We start from the raw sequence: 19,358 nt of genomic DNA on the forward strand, positions 1-19,358 counted from the left end.
CTTTTTTTTATATATAAACAAAAACAGACTAATTAAATGAAGACGGAAGTGAAAACCGGGAAGTGCATATACAGTATACATAATATTATTACTATATTATTTATACTTTTTTGCCTTATTCTATTGTCCAAATGACCATTATGTGTATAATAATATATTGATTTTTGTCGGTCAGCTCAAACAATAACTTTGTATTATTATTAATATTATAACGTGAGTGAAACAGATGTGGTGGTGGTGCAGGTGACCATTTACTATTGTATATTATACATACCAACCCTCACCAATGTATATTGCAACGATGTGACTTTCCCCATATGTCATTTTTTTATTCTTTTAATAACTCCCTGTTATATCGAATATCTGCTTCCCTTCACGGTAAATTAGTATACGTTTAAGGACGAGTAGGGTGTGCCGTAACATTAAACGTAAAAGATATGATTCGCGTGACCACATTTACAAACAAAACTTTTTATATACATTTCAAACCGAAAAAGAAAGCTTTATATACATACATATACATTTATTTATATTTTTATATTAGTTTTATAGTAAAAAGCTTTTTTTTTAGTTTCAAAAAAACATTTTTATACTGCGAAGGCGCCCCGTGAACTTTTGTGTGCAATGTGTGCAATTAAAATAACAAAAAATTCAAGAAATAACCGTGTAAGACGTGTATAATAATATCTTGTTCTTGTATCGGTTTGTTCAAGCACGTTTTCCTGTTTTAATATCTTATTTAAACTTTGCGTTTTATAAAATATAAAACGATATTAATCTCTAAAATTACTCATATGAACTGTATACAATACATTTAAACGCGTTCAAAGTCATAAACAAAATAATGTAATTATTACAATTATAAAATGTAAAACACTAAAATACTTCACACGCGGAGTAAGTCGCAACCGTTTGTTCATATATTATTCTCTCCACCATTTCAACCTTTGTGCATAATATATTATATTTGTAACACCTAGTGATTTCCATTTGCACGCGTGTGTGTGTATGTGTACTATGTATCCATATCAGACGATAAAATAAAAAAATTTATGTAATATACCAACATAAAATGTTTATTTTATTTTACCTACTTGTTGAAGGAACAATGGGTAGTAATGTCATTCGTTTATGTATCAATTTTATAAGTAATGTTAAAACAATATTCTAGTTTTTGATTAAAACAATAATGTTTGATACAATGTTAAATATTTAGTAAACCAATCAAACAATATTCGTTTTTAACAAAAATAAAAAAGTAGTTATAATATATTTATAATATCATCGTCATATAAAAGAAAACCTAATGCCTTTACATACTACACTACTTTGAAAGTTAATTAGTAAAATGTTTTAAAATAAATAATTATTATCTGAATTTAAATAAATGGTTTAGTACAATATTAATAATAAATTATCAATATTATGAACATTATACTATTGTTAATATTATGTTACATTTATATAAAAACATTCAAATACAAGTAAAAATACTTTATATTTACAATCAAATTTATTTTGAAAAAATTGTTTTAACGTAACAAGCATAGACAGTTACAAATATCATTGAATTATTAGATTATTCTTAAAATAGTATGAGTTTATCAAATATGATTTTTTTTTATTATTAAATACAAACATGTATCTCGCGTACTAAAAAATTGATTAATATATAATCACTCAAATAATTCACAAGATTTCATTACTCCAATGCTATTTTATAGTAAATAATATAATAAAAATAAGATGTTATGTGCTTTCCGTATATTATATCGTACATCGTGCGGTTAAGTGGTGTTAAGCGTTTATTTACAATGTATTCGATTCATGAGAATCCACAGATATAATCTGAAAATACAGTTTAAAATACTTAAGAGTATTGCAGATGGTAGGTATACAGAGTGATTTTTTCACGTAGAACATGATATAATATCGTATAACGGTCTTAACTGATGTCTTACTGTTCTAGACATATGTTGGTGTTTGAAATATTATTGATTGTGTCAAGACTCTCGAAATCTAAAATAAATAATATTATATTTAATACAACCGTATGCCTGCGACGACTGTAAAAAAATATCACCCTGTACATTGAATTTAGTTCGTATTATAGATAAACGATAATAATGGGCTGCTGCAAGTCCCAGCCATTATACGGAAGTGAAATTTCACAACGATAATTTTTACGACTATATATATAGACATGCGCGTACGTATACGATAATACTTCGTAAGTATATATCTATGTGCGTGTCGGCCGGAGAAAATCGTTCTTTGGTAAAAAAAAAAAAAAAAAAACTGGCTGTTATCCTTGCGTATACGGCATCGGCTAAGCCCTCGGCCTCGGAAGATATCCGCGAGCGCGGATCGCAGCGCGAAAAGGAATCGAATAAAACGATCTTCGTCTTGCGCGGTCGGTCAGCCGTTCGTTTGCAATTTAACGGGTATACGGTACATTGTGTATATGTGTGTGCGTATGTATCTATATATATATATATATATATAGACTCCGGTAAAACGTTATTGCCCCGCAAGTCTCGGAGCTCCCTTTAATAACGAATTTGGCAAATCCCAATGGACGAGCCTGTTTTATTGTACTGCTGCTGCCGGATGATTTTTTTCCCCGTACCTAATGTATATATATTATAGTACTACGATATATAAACACACACACACACACACACACACTTGGTATATTGTGCCCATATATCGGTACCCATCTCGGCGTAGAACGACCAACGGGTTTCGGTAAATTGTTTCGGAGTGATTCTTCCGGTGTCGATGCGTGTGTGGTCGGGTATTACTGCGAGACGGAACGGTCAGACGCTTTCGGAACCATTTCCGACAGCGAATAAGCCGTTCAACGTTTAACCGGATGTATATAGGCGGTTAATCATTTGTTAGTCCCCGAGGGCTGATGACTCACAAATCTTAAGAAAATTTACTTTAAATTCGAATATAAATTACTCGGCAACAACGATTTACTTATAAGTATACTACATAATAATATACTTTATTGTATTTATATACGTTTTATTTTGATTTATATATGTATATATTATATATGTTATGTTATATATGTTACGAGCAATCAACACAGGCAATTTGGTCCGACCAGGGCAATATGAATCGCAACTACAAACACATTATTTTTTGTATAATATTTTGTATGCTATTTATTCAAACTAATAATAATGGAAAATACAATATCTAATAATTATTACAACTGTATTATTATTTATTTATTATATCAACAAATTAAAAAAATATATATAATGATGATAGTAATTACCAATAGGTAATAGGTATATATAATTGATGACAAAACATCATGCAAAACAAATAAGTTATTATTATGCATTAATATAATATTATTTTATCATGAGTCATGACCTATACATCATGATTAATTTACACGTATTCACGATTTATTATTATATAAATAATGTATTCAATTCTATTTATACACTGGTAATTTATTCAATACTTAATAACAATAATTACATTTCGTTTATAAAATTAAATTATATATAACTTAAAAAATATAATTAATAATACCGTAATATGCCTATATAGGTATCAGAATTATTAACATTTGCAAAAAAGTAAATTAAATTATAAAGTGGTGAAAAATCCATCTGATTTAAAAGTTCTGTAATTTTAAATAATTTTACATTAAGTTTAGTATAAAAAGAAAAATATTCAAGGAATTTAAATCATAATACGTTTTATTCCCCTTTTTCACTAATGAATTACTCGGTTAAACAAAAATAATGCAGTAGGAAAAAGTTTAAGACTTCAAATGCTATTAGGTAAATTATAATCATTAAAACTTGATATTTTAATTCTGCATTATTCATAAACGGAAACAATAATTTTAATATACGTACACTGATATATATATATATATATATATTTATTTTATATTTAAATAAATAACGCTCTAAAAACCATTTATAATCAGTTATTTGAAACGTACACCAATATCAACTGTTATAAATAAATATCAAATATATTTAAATTTTAAATATATACGAAGCGTACTTTCTTTAACTTCTGATTGATGTATAGTTTCTTATAAAACTCAAAACTATATTGTTTTTGTGATTATAGTAACTGTTTTTTTCCTGTGTACCTATAACTTTTCTCAATGACATTCTTTCGTTCAACTTTGAATCTATAACTACATAACAATTTGAAGTCACAATTATAATAAATGTATTTTTATAGTTGTCATTTTATGTAGGTAGATATACTTCATATACATATTATATATATATATAGTTTACTTATGCTATAGGGCCACAATAAACCTTTTTCTCAAAAAAGCATAAAGTGATTGGCCACTAAAATATCAAGTAGACAATTTTAAAGAAGCATAAGATCATTAAAATCCAGAAAATACATTATAACTAAAAAATTATATTTTTAATTTCAATAAAAATACGAAGAAGGGGAAAAACTAGATTTGAATTTGTGAATTCTGTATCATGTTATTTAAAAACAAATTAATAATTATTTGAATAATTGTTTATTTTATATTGTTTATTTATTAAAAAAATTTAAATTATAAAAGTACTAAAATTAATAAATTGTATATATTTTTATACTTTTCCGTTATACATTTGTGCCTGAGTAATAAAACATAAACACACATTGTATACAAAGCAGGTAGATAAAATGTGGCCCAATTATCGACCACTCTTGTGATAAATAATATATAATATAGTTTTCACTTTTAACTTATTTTGATTAGAACTCATAAATATTTATATTGTTCATATATTGGGCTAGCTGAAACAAATATACAAATTTACATTTAAAATTCTTTTTTAGCAAATCATTTTAGGTATTGAAATACAGGTTCGAGAGGATGTATTTACCTTTTTAATGAAAACTAAAAAACAAAATGGTGAAAATATTTAATTTTCTAAGTAGGAATTATTTTTTTAGATCACAAATCACGTTTTCTTATACAAATATAAGAATGGCTTTTAAACGTTTTAAATGATTTGACTAACAAATTTTGTATCAAATATTCTAATATTTTAAAAGCTTTGTTTTTTTTTTTTTGAGTTGAAGAAACGGTTGACTGCTGTATGAATTTACAGCGAAAAAGCACTTGATAACAGGTTCCCAAGAAATACTTTAAAAACATATTATAAGTAGGTAGGAACGCCAAACATTTATAATTGAATTTACGCTAAAATGGTCCTTGAGATTTTATGCCTAGTCATTGAAATTCTTATTTTTTCATTTTTGAGTGTAGAACTAAGTGTAGTAATTATTGTTGGTGCTGGATATGAATGATAACTGCGTATAAAAATAAATAATTACATTGGTACTTACTGGTAAATGATGGTAGTTTGTATTTTACAAGACTTACTTGACAATTCGAAATATTTTACGGCATAGATACTGATGATGCTTAGATCGTTGCTTAGCGGTATGTACCGCTTAAATAGATGATGTACGGTGTATACCACATAATTTTAAATTTACATTAATATGACATATTAATGTCATAGAACACATAGTATTTGATACGACAATATAAAATACGGTATTTGGTATCGACTATCGAAGATACCCCGTGTCGGTTAATTATTATCTGGATTGTATTTTATTTGTATCTCTAGTTTTTAGTCACATACCGTGATAGTATAATATCGTATGATCACGCATGGACCATTTAGCATCTTAACAATAACACAAAGCATTATCATATCTATTTCTTTTATAAAGATTTATCTCAATGGTAATATTAATGCATCGTTAGGACTTTATATAATATCCACTGTAATAATGTAATATGAACGTGATTCAGATGAACAAATAATGTTACTATTGTACGTTTTTTCTCAGTTTTTCATGCCATATATTCAAATATTTCTAGGAATTTCATGTGTAATAAACATGAAAACTAAAAGCTGAAAACTTATATGACAGTAAAAATAAATTCGAGTGCTATAGAAAATTGCTCTTGGATGCGTCCTTTGGCGTTCTCAGAAATCGGATATCTCGTGCTTAAGATTCAACTGTTGAAGATACAATTTGTTGAGTACTTACGTATTATATTACTTCTTTTTGAAACTATTGTTATGAAAATCTCGACTTGCTATTTTTTCAGCCGTTAAAAAAATGATATACCTTGAATAATTTATAGTAAACATTTTACAGGTATCTTATTATATGAAGTAAGTACTAAATAGGAATATTATATGTTATATGATATACCAAATTTAACTGTAATTAACAATGATCGATAATAGTTTAAATATCGAATACATTTAGTATGTATGTTGCATGTAAAATATTTATATAAATATAATATTATATATATAGTAATTCTTAAAAAAAAAAAAATGAATCATATGATTAATTACTATCGATTAAACGCACCTAGTAGTTGCTTATAACCATCATAATACAATAGCCAAATATCATGTTAAAGAATTGTATTTTAATTTATGTTACAACTATAGGAATACTCGGTATTGATAAATAAATTTAAATAAAAATAAAGGATATGATTTTGTGTGAATAGGACAGTGTGAAGCGACAGTCAAAGTAAGCTAACCTAAAAATAATATTATTTCAACGATAATTTTTAGTTGATTTGATATATTTATATACACACATTATACATATAATAACAATAATTGGATACAAATAACATATAATACAAATACCAGTTACTATTAATACATTTTATTCACGTGGATGTGATAAAATTTCTTTATTTGATCGACTGATAAAAATCTTACTAGGAAATCGTAATGTCATCACAATAATAATATGTCTGTACATCCGTATCTAACCGTACATATTTTTGTAAGATTTTTTAAGTCCTTATAAATAACCATATATACAGTTTTATATTTTTCTGTAAGTCTTTCTTTGTCCATATTTCTCTGTTTAATTATAGTATTTAATTAACTACTCAATAATGAAAATTACACATTTTTTTTCAATATATTATAATTTAGTTTTTATATGGCTAACTATCGTCAATAAGTATAATATGGCATATATTAGTTTATTATATAGATATAAGTCATTATAGGTATTTATTTCATTACAAACTTTTTTAATTTCACATAAATTCTTGAAGCAGTTGATTTCATGACTCCTTATGGTATTATACAATATAGGCACATATTAAATTAAAATAGTATTAATGACAATAATAATCTAAAACAGTAATACACTTATGGAATTTATTAGTTTTGGCTGTATTTGAAAACCGTTTGATTGTTAACTTTATTTTAATAATTAGGTATTTTATAACCTATGTTACTTATGAAAAATGAAAGTTTACATAATGTGATATATGATTATGTAAATTATGCACAAAATAAAATTATAATATGGATGTATGATTGATGTGTCGTATGTCATTAAATTAATGGAAACATTCTTGTTTGTTGAAACAATATCAATGTTTTCAATATTTGTTATTGGTCACCATAAATTCAATGTAAATGAAAATCTAATAAGTTTTTGAAACATTTACAAAATGTGTGATAACGATTATCAGCAAGTTTTAAATTGGTAAATTGTATAGAAATTTGTTTATTTTTTAACGTGTCATATTCATATATTTTTAAAATTATATTTGTTTTAGAAAATGTGACTTATTAATTATTTCACGTACCAATAAATTGTTGCAATGTAAATTATGTCTATGAATTGTAGCCAGCATTGAACATACTTTGAATGATAGTTTCTTATTTTTTTTTTTTAGTTATAATTATGGGAGAGGTAGTGTTATAAATTTAATTTAATCATCTCTCATCGACTGTGTCATCTATTACAGATATTTTGAAAACATATTGTATTAAAATATAGTCATTATTGAATACAAATTAATTTATAAAATATAAATATTAGCTGAGGTTGACCAACATATAGATAGTATAATATTTTATTTTGTCTATTAGGGTTGATATTATTATAACATCCACTTAGAAAAATGATAGCTACTTGCCTGCAAGTTATTATATCTATCTAATAGAAATTTTAAATAATTGTTATTCTCACTAGTCTTATAAAATGCGAGAAACGATCCGAAGTGAGGATATTAAGTAATTTAAAACACATTATTTATATTTAACACAAGTAGTACATGTTTATTTATATAGGGATTAACTATATCTAATACAATCAAATTTACAAATAAAATACATTTTTCAAAAAATTAAAATATTAGAATAAAATTATATTTGATATGATATTTTTTATTTATTTATTAATAATTTGTTTTCTTTTTTCATTTTAAAAAAACACATGTATGAATAATAAAAATAGGAACACGATGACTTTGCTGGAATTACATTCGCTGGAAGATCCTGTAACTAAAACAATAATATCGAACGTTAGATTATGTCTATATTCTATAATATATACGTTATACAATGTTGTTAAAGACAACTTTAAAGATGTTATGATTTTTAAGTGGTAATGGATATTTGGTGTTTTGAATAAACATATTTAATTGTAATTTATTTAATATGGGTGTCATATTTGATGTTTTATGTCGACCATGTATCTTTACTGTAAGAATGTCCTTAAAATAGACGCTATTATTAGCTGGAGGCATATCATTTATTTTACTAAAAAAAATATTTTTTTTCAATATTAGTAATAAATCATTATGACACTTGAAATTATTCCAAACCGATTTTCAAATGTAATATCAACTGTTGGTATAGTTATATATATTTTTTTTATTTTCGATACCAATGTATAAATAAATGTAATTTGTTACCGAGCAGGAGTGCTTCTCTTTTATCTTGTCTGGGCAGCACTTTCTCGTTGTCACTACTCCATAATACGGGTGATAGTACCGCCACACACCTAACCCTCACTGCACCGTTCAACACGGTTTCCGCGTCTAAAGGTAAATGCAACCCCAAAGTTGTCGTCACAAGTCCTCGAGGATGTTTTTGTGCTGGAAATCTCTTCAAAGATTCTTCTCTCGCCTGTAAAACACACGCACACACGTATTATATGAATACTTACGTATCTCAAAAATGAATAATAATAATAGTAATAAATATATATTTACAGCATAAAACATACACAATAATCGTGCATATACGTGTAAAAATCATTATTTTCACCATTACGTAAAATATTTTTAAATAGCTTTGTTTTCCATGTAAAAATGTATTTATATTTCAAACGGCTTGAATATTATAATATAATCTTCAAAATAATGAGAAAACTAATTATTTTTTTTTATGTATATGTATATAAAATGATGATAATAATAAAATTAATGACACATATTATTAATTTGAAAATATATTAGCTATTACAATTTAATTATTGTTTCGTTACTACAAAATAATTATCATTACATATTATTGGCAATATTTGTAAAATATTAAAATAATAATAATTATTAAAAAAAAAAGTTTTGTGATGATTATAGCCTTGTTTTTTGTTATAAATTACTTTGAATTAATTTATTTTTGCCTTCAATAGGTTACCTGGGTTTATAGTACCTATTCCGTTACGCACTCTCGTGTTAGATAAAAAAAAATGTCTTTTATTAAAGATAATAAATTTTTTTTCAACATTTATTAATTTTAAATTTCAAATTTATTTTCATTTTTATTTTTTTAATAATGACGTATAAATAGAAGCTAGATAAAATACCAACACTTTGACACCACACAAAATAATATTACAACATAGTTTAAAATTAGTGAAGTAATAATTTACCTCGTAAAACTTATTTAAGGTTAAGTATACCTACTAGGATAAAAATAAATAATAAAAGTAACTGTAGGCAATTGTTTTACATTTATTGTACATTTCTTGTTTATCAAGAGTGTTGTATGTTAGTATGTTCAACAGTATATTATTGTTATTACTATAACTATATTAAATAATATAATTGTAAGTGACCTGAATTTTGTATATAATATATATATATATATATATATATATATATATAAATATATTTAATTTCACTAAAAGATGGACAACTTTAAAATAAAATACATAATAAACTAAGTACAATTTTATTCAATAGTATTTGTCGATATTTTTAAATGTATCAACATATAATAATAAAACTAAGAGTTACGTTTTAGCGAAGAACTTCACTCCTTTTATACTTTTGCTTGTACATTAAAAAAATAAGATAATGAAAAACAATAACATTGAGTACCGTAAAAATGAAATATGTTTCGTATTCCGATTGCACATATATTTATATATAACTTTCGATGTCAATAAACCTATTAGACCAATTGAAATTACATAATAATCGACTAAAGGTTATATTGGGCGTGTCAAAAAAATGTAGACAGAGTTCGATAGGCATTTTTAAATTAAAGCTTACTGCGTTTCATTTATCATAACTCATAATATATTGTATTAAAATAAAAATCAAATATTTTTTCTATTTAACTGCATCATTTATATTATTTTAATCTCGACTATTGTGTATTTTAAATTATTATTATCAAATATACTTCAAAATCAATTGTAATCATTTTAAATTATTAATTTAATCTATTATTTATCGATACGTGACATATTTATTGAGATGCAACTTACCAACCAAATGTTCATATTCATTAATATTTTATGTTTTAGTATCTTCTAACTGTAAAACTACATCGAATATTATTACTTTTACTGAAAAAAAAATCACGAAAACAGACTAGTTGCAATTGGCGCTAAATAAAAATACAAATAAAAATAAATGTTTTGCTTTAAATTCTTATAGTGATGTCCCTTGCGTTAGAAGTAGGTATTCCACAGACCATAACCATCATGTAAAAATAACGCGTTTTACGTTTAAATGAAATTTTCCACCAAAATCATTTGTCAGTTTACAATATACACAATAGAAATTTAAAAAAGAGATTTGAGTGAAGTATTTGTCGTTTTTTAAGATAGCTTACCGAGTCATGAATAAATTTTACTAACAAATATAAATTGCTTATCAAATATTGATCCTTCGAAAATATGTCAAATTATACTTAGTGATATTGACACATTTTTCAAGATTTTTATGAAATATAAAACCTACCAAAATGTGATTTAAATGTAATTAATAAATTATTCAATAATTATAAGATACATTTTTCATTTAATAAATCAGATAAAATGTATCACGGCTTTCATTTTTTTGCAATTCATTGTTTTAATTTAATAACATTTTTAGCAGAGTATAAACTGTTTGATGTTTTTAAATATATTTATAAAATAAATTATTGGTGACAAGTGATTTTTTTTATAATATATGATTCATGGTTATGTATTTTATGGTAATATTTTTATTGATTTATTGATAATATATGTATAATGTATATAAACGAACGTCTTAAAAATCTTATCCAAACATCTAGATTGTTGAACTTAAAATAAATAAACATATACGTTAAATAAAGAAACTGAATAATTTAACAGAATCTTGTTTGGACTTCAAAGGTAATGGTATATATAGAGATATTTCGAGTGTTCTCCAATTAAGTAAATAAAAAATATACAGATTATTCCGTTGTTTTTGTATATTAATATAAACGATAACCATAAGAAGATTTTACAAACATATTGTGAAATTGAAAGGTTTTAGCTTAACCGAAAAAAGAGCGCCACGAACTTAAAGTTCTATAAAACCATGGTAAATGATGATTGTTGGGTTTTTAACGTGGGTCTGATTTGACGGGTGAACCTTCTTGTTGAAATTATAAGTTATTCTTATAATATTATAGTGATGAAAATTCAAATTCAACCCTTGCTTGACTGTATAATTACGGTTCGTACACCGGATTTTGGCACAGGGTATCCCCTTATATGACAAAAAAAACCACACCGTGACCGAATGCGTGCATGAAGCTTGCGTGTAATAATCCTTTTCACCGGCACATCATATTTTAAATGCCATTATGCAAAAGACAACCTCGTTAAGAAATTCTCGAGTAATTTATTTGTTTACATTTTTTACCGACTGTTTAAAGCTTCTATGCAGCAATTTATTCTGTATAATATATAATGCTGTACTAAACGTAAGTCATTAATGGTAACTAAATCATTGTACGCGCATTACTATATAATTTCAATGTCTATTACAATACTATATAATTTTAATTGATTTTTACGATTTTAAGTAATATTTTTTTCCTCTGATTTAAAATGTAATAATATAGTGAACTTTATTTTTGATACATTTTTTTTTTAGGACTTCGCGTTTTTATCAAATTCATTTTATCAAAATTATTGATCTCTATTTATAAATTTATGCACCTATATTAAGGTTTAAATTATGATAAAGTACAAGTATTAAAAATTAATATTTCATCTTAGTATCACCTTGGAATGTGTAATATAATCATTGTACTATATTGTAATATACTTTACACCATATTTATAGTTAACCAATGTAAGGTTTATGCACGACTATAGAATACCAAATAATATATACATTAAAGGCATATATACATTAAAGGCACAATTACACGTGTACCTAGGTAAATTATGAATTATAAAAAAAACCCGTTAACAATACATCACGTAACGAGGGATATGTCATTATTTCGTTTCTTTATTCCCATATTATAAATGTTTATGTATATCATTACAGCGTTCGACAGTCATCAAACCGCTGCGGATATATTTTTGAACGTTGTTGATTAATTATTACATTGACATTTATGTTTTACTAACAAATACTTCAATCCCATTATTTCTATGACACATAGATAATAATACGACCATGCGGATCCAATACCAATGACAAATTAAAATATTTAATCACATTTTTAAATTTTGAATTAAGTTCTCAGTTACATCTTGAATATAAATCAAAAATTTCTCATTTTGTACTAAAAAAAACATGAAACAATACTTTAAAATTTACAACGTATATATACAAAACTTCCGTAACGAATAATTTTGATCAATAATCTCCTTAATATCTCCTCATACCATAATCTCACTAAAAGTGAAGTCATTATTTTTCCCTTGATAAAATACGCAAATGTATCTTTAATATAAGTTAACAATTAAAAAACCATCCAATAGAACAACAAAAATGACTTAATAAAATATATATTACTTAGGGATACACTTTGACTAAAAACTAACTAATAAAATATATATCAATAGTAAAAAATTAACAAGAATATAACTCTTATCCTTCCTAATAAACCACACTCAAACCCTGAAAATAAGTTGCTTTATACTGCTATATATATTATATAAGAATAATAAGATCGCTGCTTAATTACGCATGCCGTGGATTTCTGCTTTCCTAATGAAAATTACAAATTAGAAATTATTCATAACAAATACCTAAGAATAACACTCAAATCCCCAAGAGCTTCGTGAAACAAACAACTGCACTATGACATGGATAGCCCTACTATGGAAATTATAATCAACAGGAATACTTCAATAATATTCTAAACAAAACCTTAGTCTCCATTACAAAAACAATAACAAATAAACAAACCTAGACTGAAAACACGTCTATAATGAGACATTTTGTTAAAATATCAACCAAACAGATAATAAAGAAGATACTACTTATTTTGATTTGCGATTCACGTTTATTTGCATTATTTATTGTAAATGTATACAATTGTAAAAACATAAAGGTTGTAGAGTTTTTTCTACTTAGCTCATAATAATTAAAATATAACCACACGCATAAAATATACATTATTTTTATACACGGGTAAATTTATGCAAATCATATTATTGTTTTATACATTATATACTGCAATGTATAGAATATATAGCTAACAATTTTTTTCTTAAAAAATCACACGTTCACTAAGATAGTATTACTACTTTACTAGTAGGTATTTAGTGTCCGTCTAGAAAATCTAATGGCTTTCAAGTTATTTGCCATTATGAATGTGTAAGCTTTCGAAATATTTGTCAAGTCCGGCGGACCGGAATTTATCCGTTTCGCGTGTGTCTTAGACCTGAGAGGATTACATGTGGTGTGTATAAGGTGATGAAATGGATTTTCATTCAACTCAAAAAGCTAATGCTTTGTCGCTTTATGAATGGTCGAACTAAAGGACACACGTTTAGACGCTATAGGTATTAAAGCATTTTATTTCATACTTATATGATACATACGTTTAGAAAAATAAAATTCATATTATTTCGTGACTACGTTCAGTAATTTTCGTACAATTATGTTTTGATTAAATAAACGTTACTACATCAATTTCACTTGGGTCTTTCGGACGCGGCGGGTTGTAAACGTGAGTCATATCATTGAGATAAAATTTAAAATTTCGCCGTTATATCTGTACAAATCGAGTTAATGGGTTTTCAAATTAAATTTCAACAATCGGCTACCAATAATATTTTTATGTTGCCGACCGTCGTAGGGTTATTTACGCGTTCGCTGAAACTGTTTGGCGTCGGCTCGATAACGATCTATTTCTACTAATAAACAATGCTTTTTAATTGTGTTTACGTTCCACAAGTCACTATATATAAGCAGTATATTATGAAACGAGCTGTGTGAAAATCCACGAGCAACGTTTCACTTGTGTGTTAATGTAGTCGCTATTTGGACAGCAATTAATTAAACACATGCAAGTAGTGTATATTAGCGGAATATCGGTAACGGAATTAAACATGCGAGGCGATAAGGCTATAGGGAGAGAGAGCACCGAGAAAGAAAAACGAATCCGAATCGGTTACGTTGACGGCGTCGTTTTGTTTTGTGTGAATTTATCTTTAGTGTAAATCCGATACAGCCGGTGTTGTGGGTTTCATTAGCGCGGGCGTACGTTCGTCTCCCGTCTCCGGTGGCAATAAAACAACCTCGCTGAGAATATCCAGTAATAGAAAAAAATAAAGATTTTATTATTTTTCGCGCCCGTAAATATATTATCTCGCGCACTTTTTGAACGCTCAAGTTCAATCTAGCTAGCTTTGGGTCGTAAAAAAAAATTTGTTTTTTCTTTAAACGCTATAAACATATTTTAACGCATTGGCGAATGATGTCGGATTAGATTTGAATCGCTAAGCCCGTTTCTGCGCAGTTTCCTGTTTTAACCGAAGTACTCTTTAGGCACGATCGGATAAGCGAAATTCTACCATTATATTATTATTATTATTATTATTATACAGTAGTTATTAATTTAAACGTTTCGTTGTTGTTCTAAGTTTCTCAAACTGTTTGGAAATAGTTCCGAAATAAAACTTGGATACAGGTATGTATCTACTAAACGTTTGTGAACACAGTTTGATAATATTAAGCTAAACATTTGGGGATTGACTCAAAAATACTCATAAGTATTCAAAAATTAATAATTAAAGAAGTAATATTAGATAATAATACATGCAATGCGTTTACCTATACTTCAATCATTTTGAAACTAAATTAATGATACCATTTGAATTAAAATTTATTCACATTCTAAAATATAAATATTATACTACAGCTGTTTATCGATATTATATTAAAAGTACCGTTTAAATAATAACAATTTATTAACATATTATAATAAATATAATCACAAGGCGTTTTATTCTTTTTAAGCTTGGAAAATTATCCACATAACAGTAAAAACTAAATTAAATATTTATTTATTGACAACAACTTTTCAAATTTTATTTTTATTAAGTTACCCAGCGAAATGAAAGTTTTTACATTATATGAATAGTTATTATTATTATTATATATTTTTTCGAGGTAATAATCAAAGGCTATGAATTAAATAACAAAGAATAAAGAAAAACTTAAACACTTAAATGAAACATTTTTAAACAAGTTTAACATTTTGTTGTTCTCATTTGGAATTTTAATAGTTAATTGTAATATATTAAATATCTGATACTTAATTATTTTCTCACATCAGACATGGAATGCGTATCAATTATAAGTAATTTATACGTTTTCGTATCGTCCAATCTATGTTTAATTATTGATCTAATTTATGGTTCAAATATAGAGTGCATTAATAAATAGAAAGTTATTTGTTTGTTTTTAAATGTATTCAGTTTAAACCCGTAGTTACGTATCAAACCTAATTACAAATGACTTCATACATCACGTTTATATTCAAATGATCTATAGTAAATCATATTATTTAAATTACAATAGCTTAATAGTGATAACTTAAAAAAAAGGATGTGCGACTAACTTTTTTTCAATTTCATATTCTGTTAATGTTCTATCTATAAATTTTGGTTATCGTTTGCAGATCCTCCTCGCATATGAAAGGTTGAAAAGATAAAATTCATATAAATATATAATATTAGATGTAGAAAATCTATGTTAAAATAAAGCTTTATTTTTATCTACATACAGTGCAGCTTAAGTAAAACTTATATTTATATAATAAACATATCCATATGACTTGGGTTTTTGAAGTGAAACGAATGTATCGTTGTATCGTTTATCTATTTGTATATTATTATACAAAATAAGTATAAAAGATAGAATACGTCGTTATTGAATAAGAAAAGCAATATGTTTGTTATGTTTTTGCAAAACATATTATGAAGCAACAAATTTATGTAAAATATAAACGACTATACATTTTATAAAATTCTCTAACCTTATATTAAATAAACAGATTTTAATAACTATATATTTAAAAGTGGTATATCTTACGTATATTTATTCCTTCATATTAGTGTTTATAAAGAGATAAGAATTATTTGATTTAAATCGTATGTACGTGTAGAGTAGGTTTTATGAGTGTAATTGTTCATAGCAAAATTAATTTATATTATCGTAGCGTATAATAATACACGATAAACATATAATCTAAATTGCATGTTCATTTACACTGTCGATGGAGAACTTACGGGTGGAAAATAATTGTTACAGTGAAATTTAAAATAAAAATAAAATTGTTGTTACGGTACAAAAGGAGAATTCGGAATTTATAATAGTCAGTGAAATATGTAATTTGGTTCCGGTGTACTTTGTTGTCAGACATACACACACACACACACACACACAAAATGTAGATATACAGTATATAATATAAATATAGATGGTATCTGCATGCAGTCGTGTACTTGCACCGTCTATAACACAAAGGGGGAACGGTAGACGTAGTTTATGACAGTACAAAATTATATTAATATTGTAACCTGTCTTTGAGCAGACCATTTCATATCGGTAATATTATAACCGCAAAAGGGTCGTACGGTGTCCAGAGACCTTCATAGAAACACGCATCTACTGCAGTTATCGAAAACGACAAAACTGGACGGAAACCATTTATTTTAAGTTTTAACACGATAGTGATGAGTCAAAATATTTTACTTTTATTCGAATTTACAATAATTAAAATAATTGGAAATTATGTTGATATTTTTTTTTAACATATTTCATTTATTATAGTTTAAGCGGTATGTAATAAAAATTAATATTTAACAAGTACAGAGGTACCATATATGCCAGTGAACTACACAGCAGTTTTTATTTTTAAAATTCGTCTTTGTTTTAAATTCTGAAAAAGCACAATGCGTGAAGATTATTTATCGGATTTAACTTACCGAAATGTTATTTATGAACCAATGAAGACTGGATGCTGGATAAGACTTGGCTGAAGAACAGTTCAAATTGATCGTGTCACCAAACTGGTAAACTGACTTATCACCAGTAATGTACGGTCCGTCTTTAGGCAAGTCTGAAAATAAAATGAAATAAATGAAAATAAAATGTGAGTATAGTCTATTATAACAGTTAAACATTAAACAAATTATTTTAAATTATATATCATCTAATTTAATTTTTCCTTTTCTTATAGAAACTAATCGACTTAACATAATCCTTAATATACTATCAGCTTAGTTAACCGTTACATAACATCAAATATTATTCCGTGACATAATATTCACAGTAATTTTAAGACGTTCCATAATGGAATTAAACATTATAAGCTAATAAATCATTTTTATTCATTTATTTAATTTTATATTTCAGTTTTTTTTTTTTTTTTGTGAACTGAGCATCATTTAGCTATTAATTTAGGTGATTTAAAATCACTTGATTGAAAAAAATCCAAACTACCTATACCTATACCTATACCTTTCACACTTTGAACGTTTTAAAATATTATTCTATACGAGAATACACCTATATTATCTATGCGAAACGCCGTCTACCAGCTAATACCTATATTAGAAAAAGAAAATATCCGAGATAACCTTTATATCAAAAACTTGTTTTAATATTACTTCGTTAACCTGTTGTAGTATTACATTTTTATGTTTATAAAAATCACCTATTATAGTAGAACAATTTTGATCGTAATTGGCGAAGCATTAAAATATGTTCGTTAATATTTAAAATCTTAGTGAATTATGGAATATTTCAATAACTACCTATATTACAGCTTATACGATGGAAACAATAGCAAATTGATATTTATGCGATTGATGCTTATAATACAGAGATTGAAATTTTAAATTTACCAAAAAATAATAATAATGGTATTGAACCAATAGAGTTATTTTAAACTATAAAGTACTTATTGTCTTTGTTCTAAATATTTCACATTATATAGGAATTAATTTGCTTTATTATTGTTTTTTTTTTTTTTTACTAAAATACAAATACATAAACTTTATTATTTATAGCTTTATAATATGATTAAACACGGATTAGTTTAATATCAACCTATACAAATTTCTATTTTATTAAATTTTCAGAGTGAAATATAATAATAATTATTTTTATTAAATACAGTTGAATTAAATTTGTTCATATGAAAGCACATTTCAATATTATTGACTGAAGCGTAAAATAAATAAAATATTATATTATTTCATACCGTAGTTTTTTATAATTATAATTACACGGACTATAATTAAAATGTGTTTACTCCTTATTATTAATAGTTTTAATACAGAACTTTTTGTGATAAAACAGCCATAGTTGTAGTTATTATTATTATAATTGTTTATAGTATAAAAATTCAAAAATATTATATAATTATAAACAAATACAATATAAAATATATTGTGTTCACAACTAATTTAAAATGTTTAAATATATTTACAAAATCATATCCTAAAACAAGCAATTGATTTTTAAAACTTTTAAGTATACTTGAAAACTATATTTTCAAATTGTTTATATTTTTTTATAACATGGTTTAATTTTTCTACTTCATAAATATTAATAGATTTATATAACCTTCTTACACTTTAAAAATACCATACTTCCCATATTTTTCAAGATCAGATGACTCATTAACATGAAAATATTATCCTAAATAGTACACAATGTTAAATGACTAAAAAATAATTGTTAGAAATTTTATTTTGATACATTGACAATTTCAAAATATTATCTTTTAAATCAGCGGTTCTCAAACTGTGGTAGGCGAAAGACTACATGG

General features: G+C 25.6%; 1 protein-coding gene across 1 annotated transcript in view; it reads right to left on the bottom strand.

Annotated features, from left to right (window-relative positions):
• Positions 1–6,641: 6,641 nt before the first annotated feature.
• The window catches only part of LOC132922551 (uncharacterized), a 76,713-nt gene continuing 63,996 nt past the window's right edge, over positions 6,642–19,358 (bottom strand). Inside the window, exons 5-7 of the mRNA XM_060986122.1 lie at positions 17,509–17,642; positions 8,771–8,984; positions 6,642–8,357 (exon numbers count right to left, since the gene is read on the bottom strand). Of these exons, the coding sequence (XP_060842105.1) occupies positions 8,278–8,357; positions 8,771–8,984; positions 17,509–17,642 (428 nt within the window). The 3' untranslated portion in view covers positions 6,642–8,277. The remainder of the gene's footprint in view (positions 8,358–8,770; positions 8,985–17,508; positions 17,643–19,358) is intronic.

This window comes from Rhopalosiphum padi, chromosome 2 (genome assembly GCF_020882245.1).
Source record: "Rhopalosiphum padi isolate XX-2018 chromosome 2, ASM2088224v1, whole genome shotgun sequence".
In the NCBI taxonomy this organism is placed as follows: Eukaryota; Metazoa; Arthropoda; class Insecta; order Hemiptera; family Aphididae; genus Rhopalosiphum; species Rhopalosiphum padi.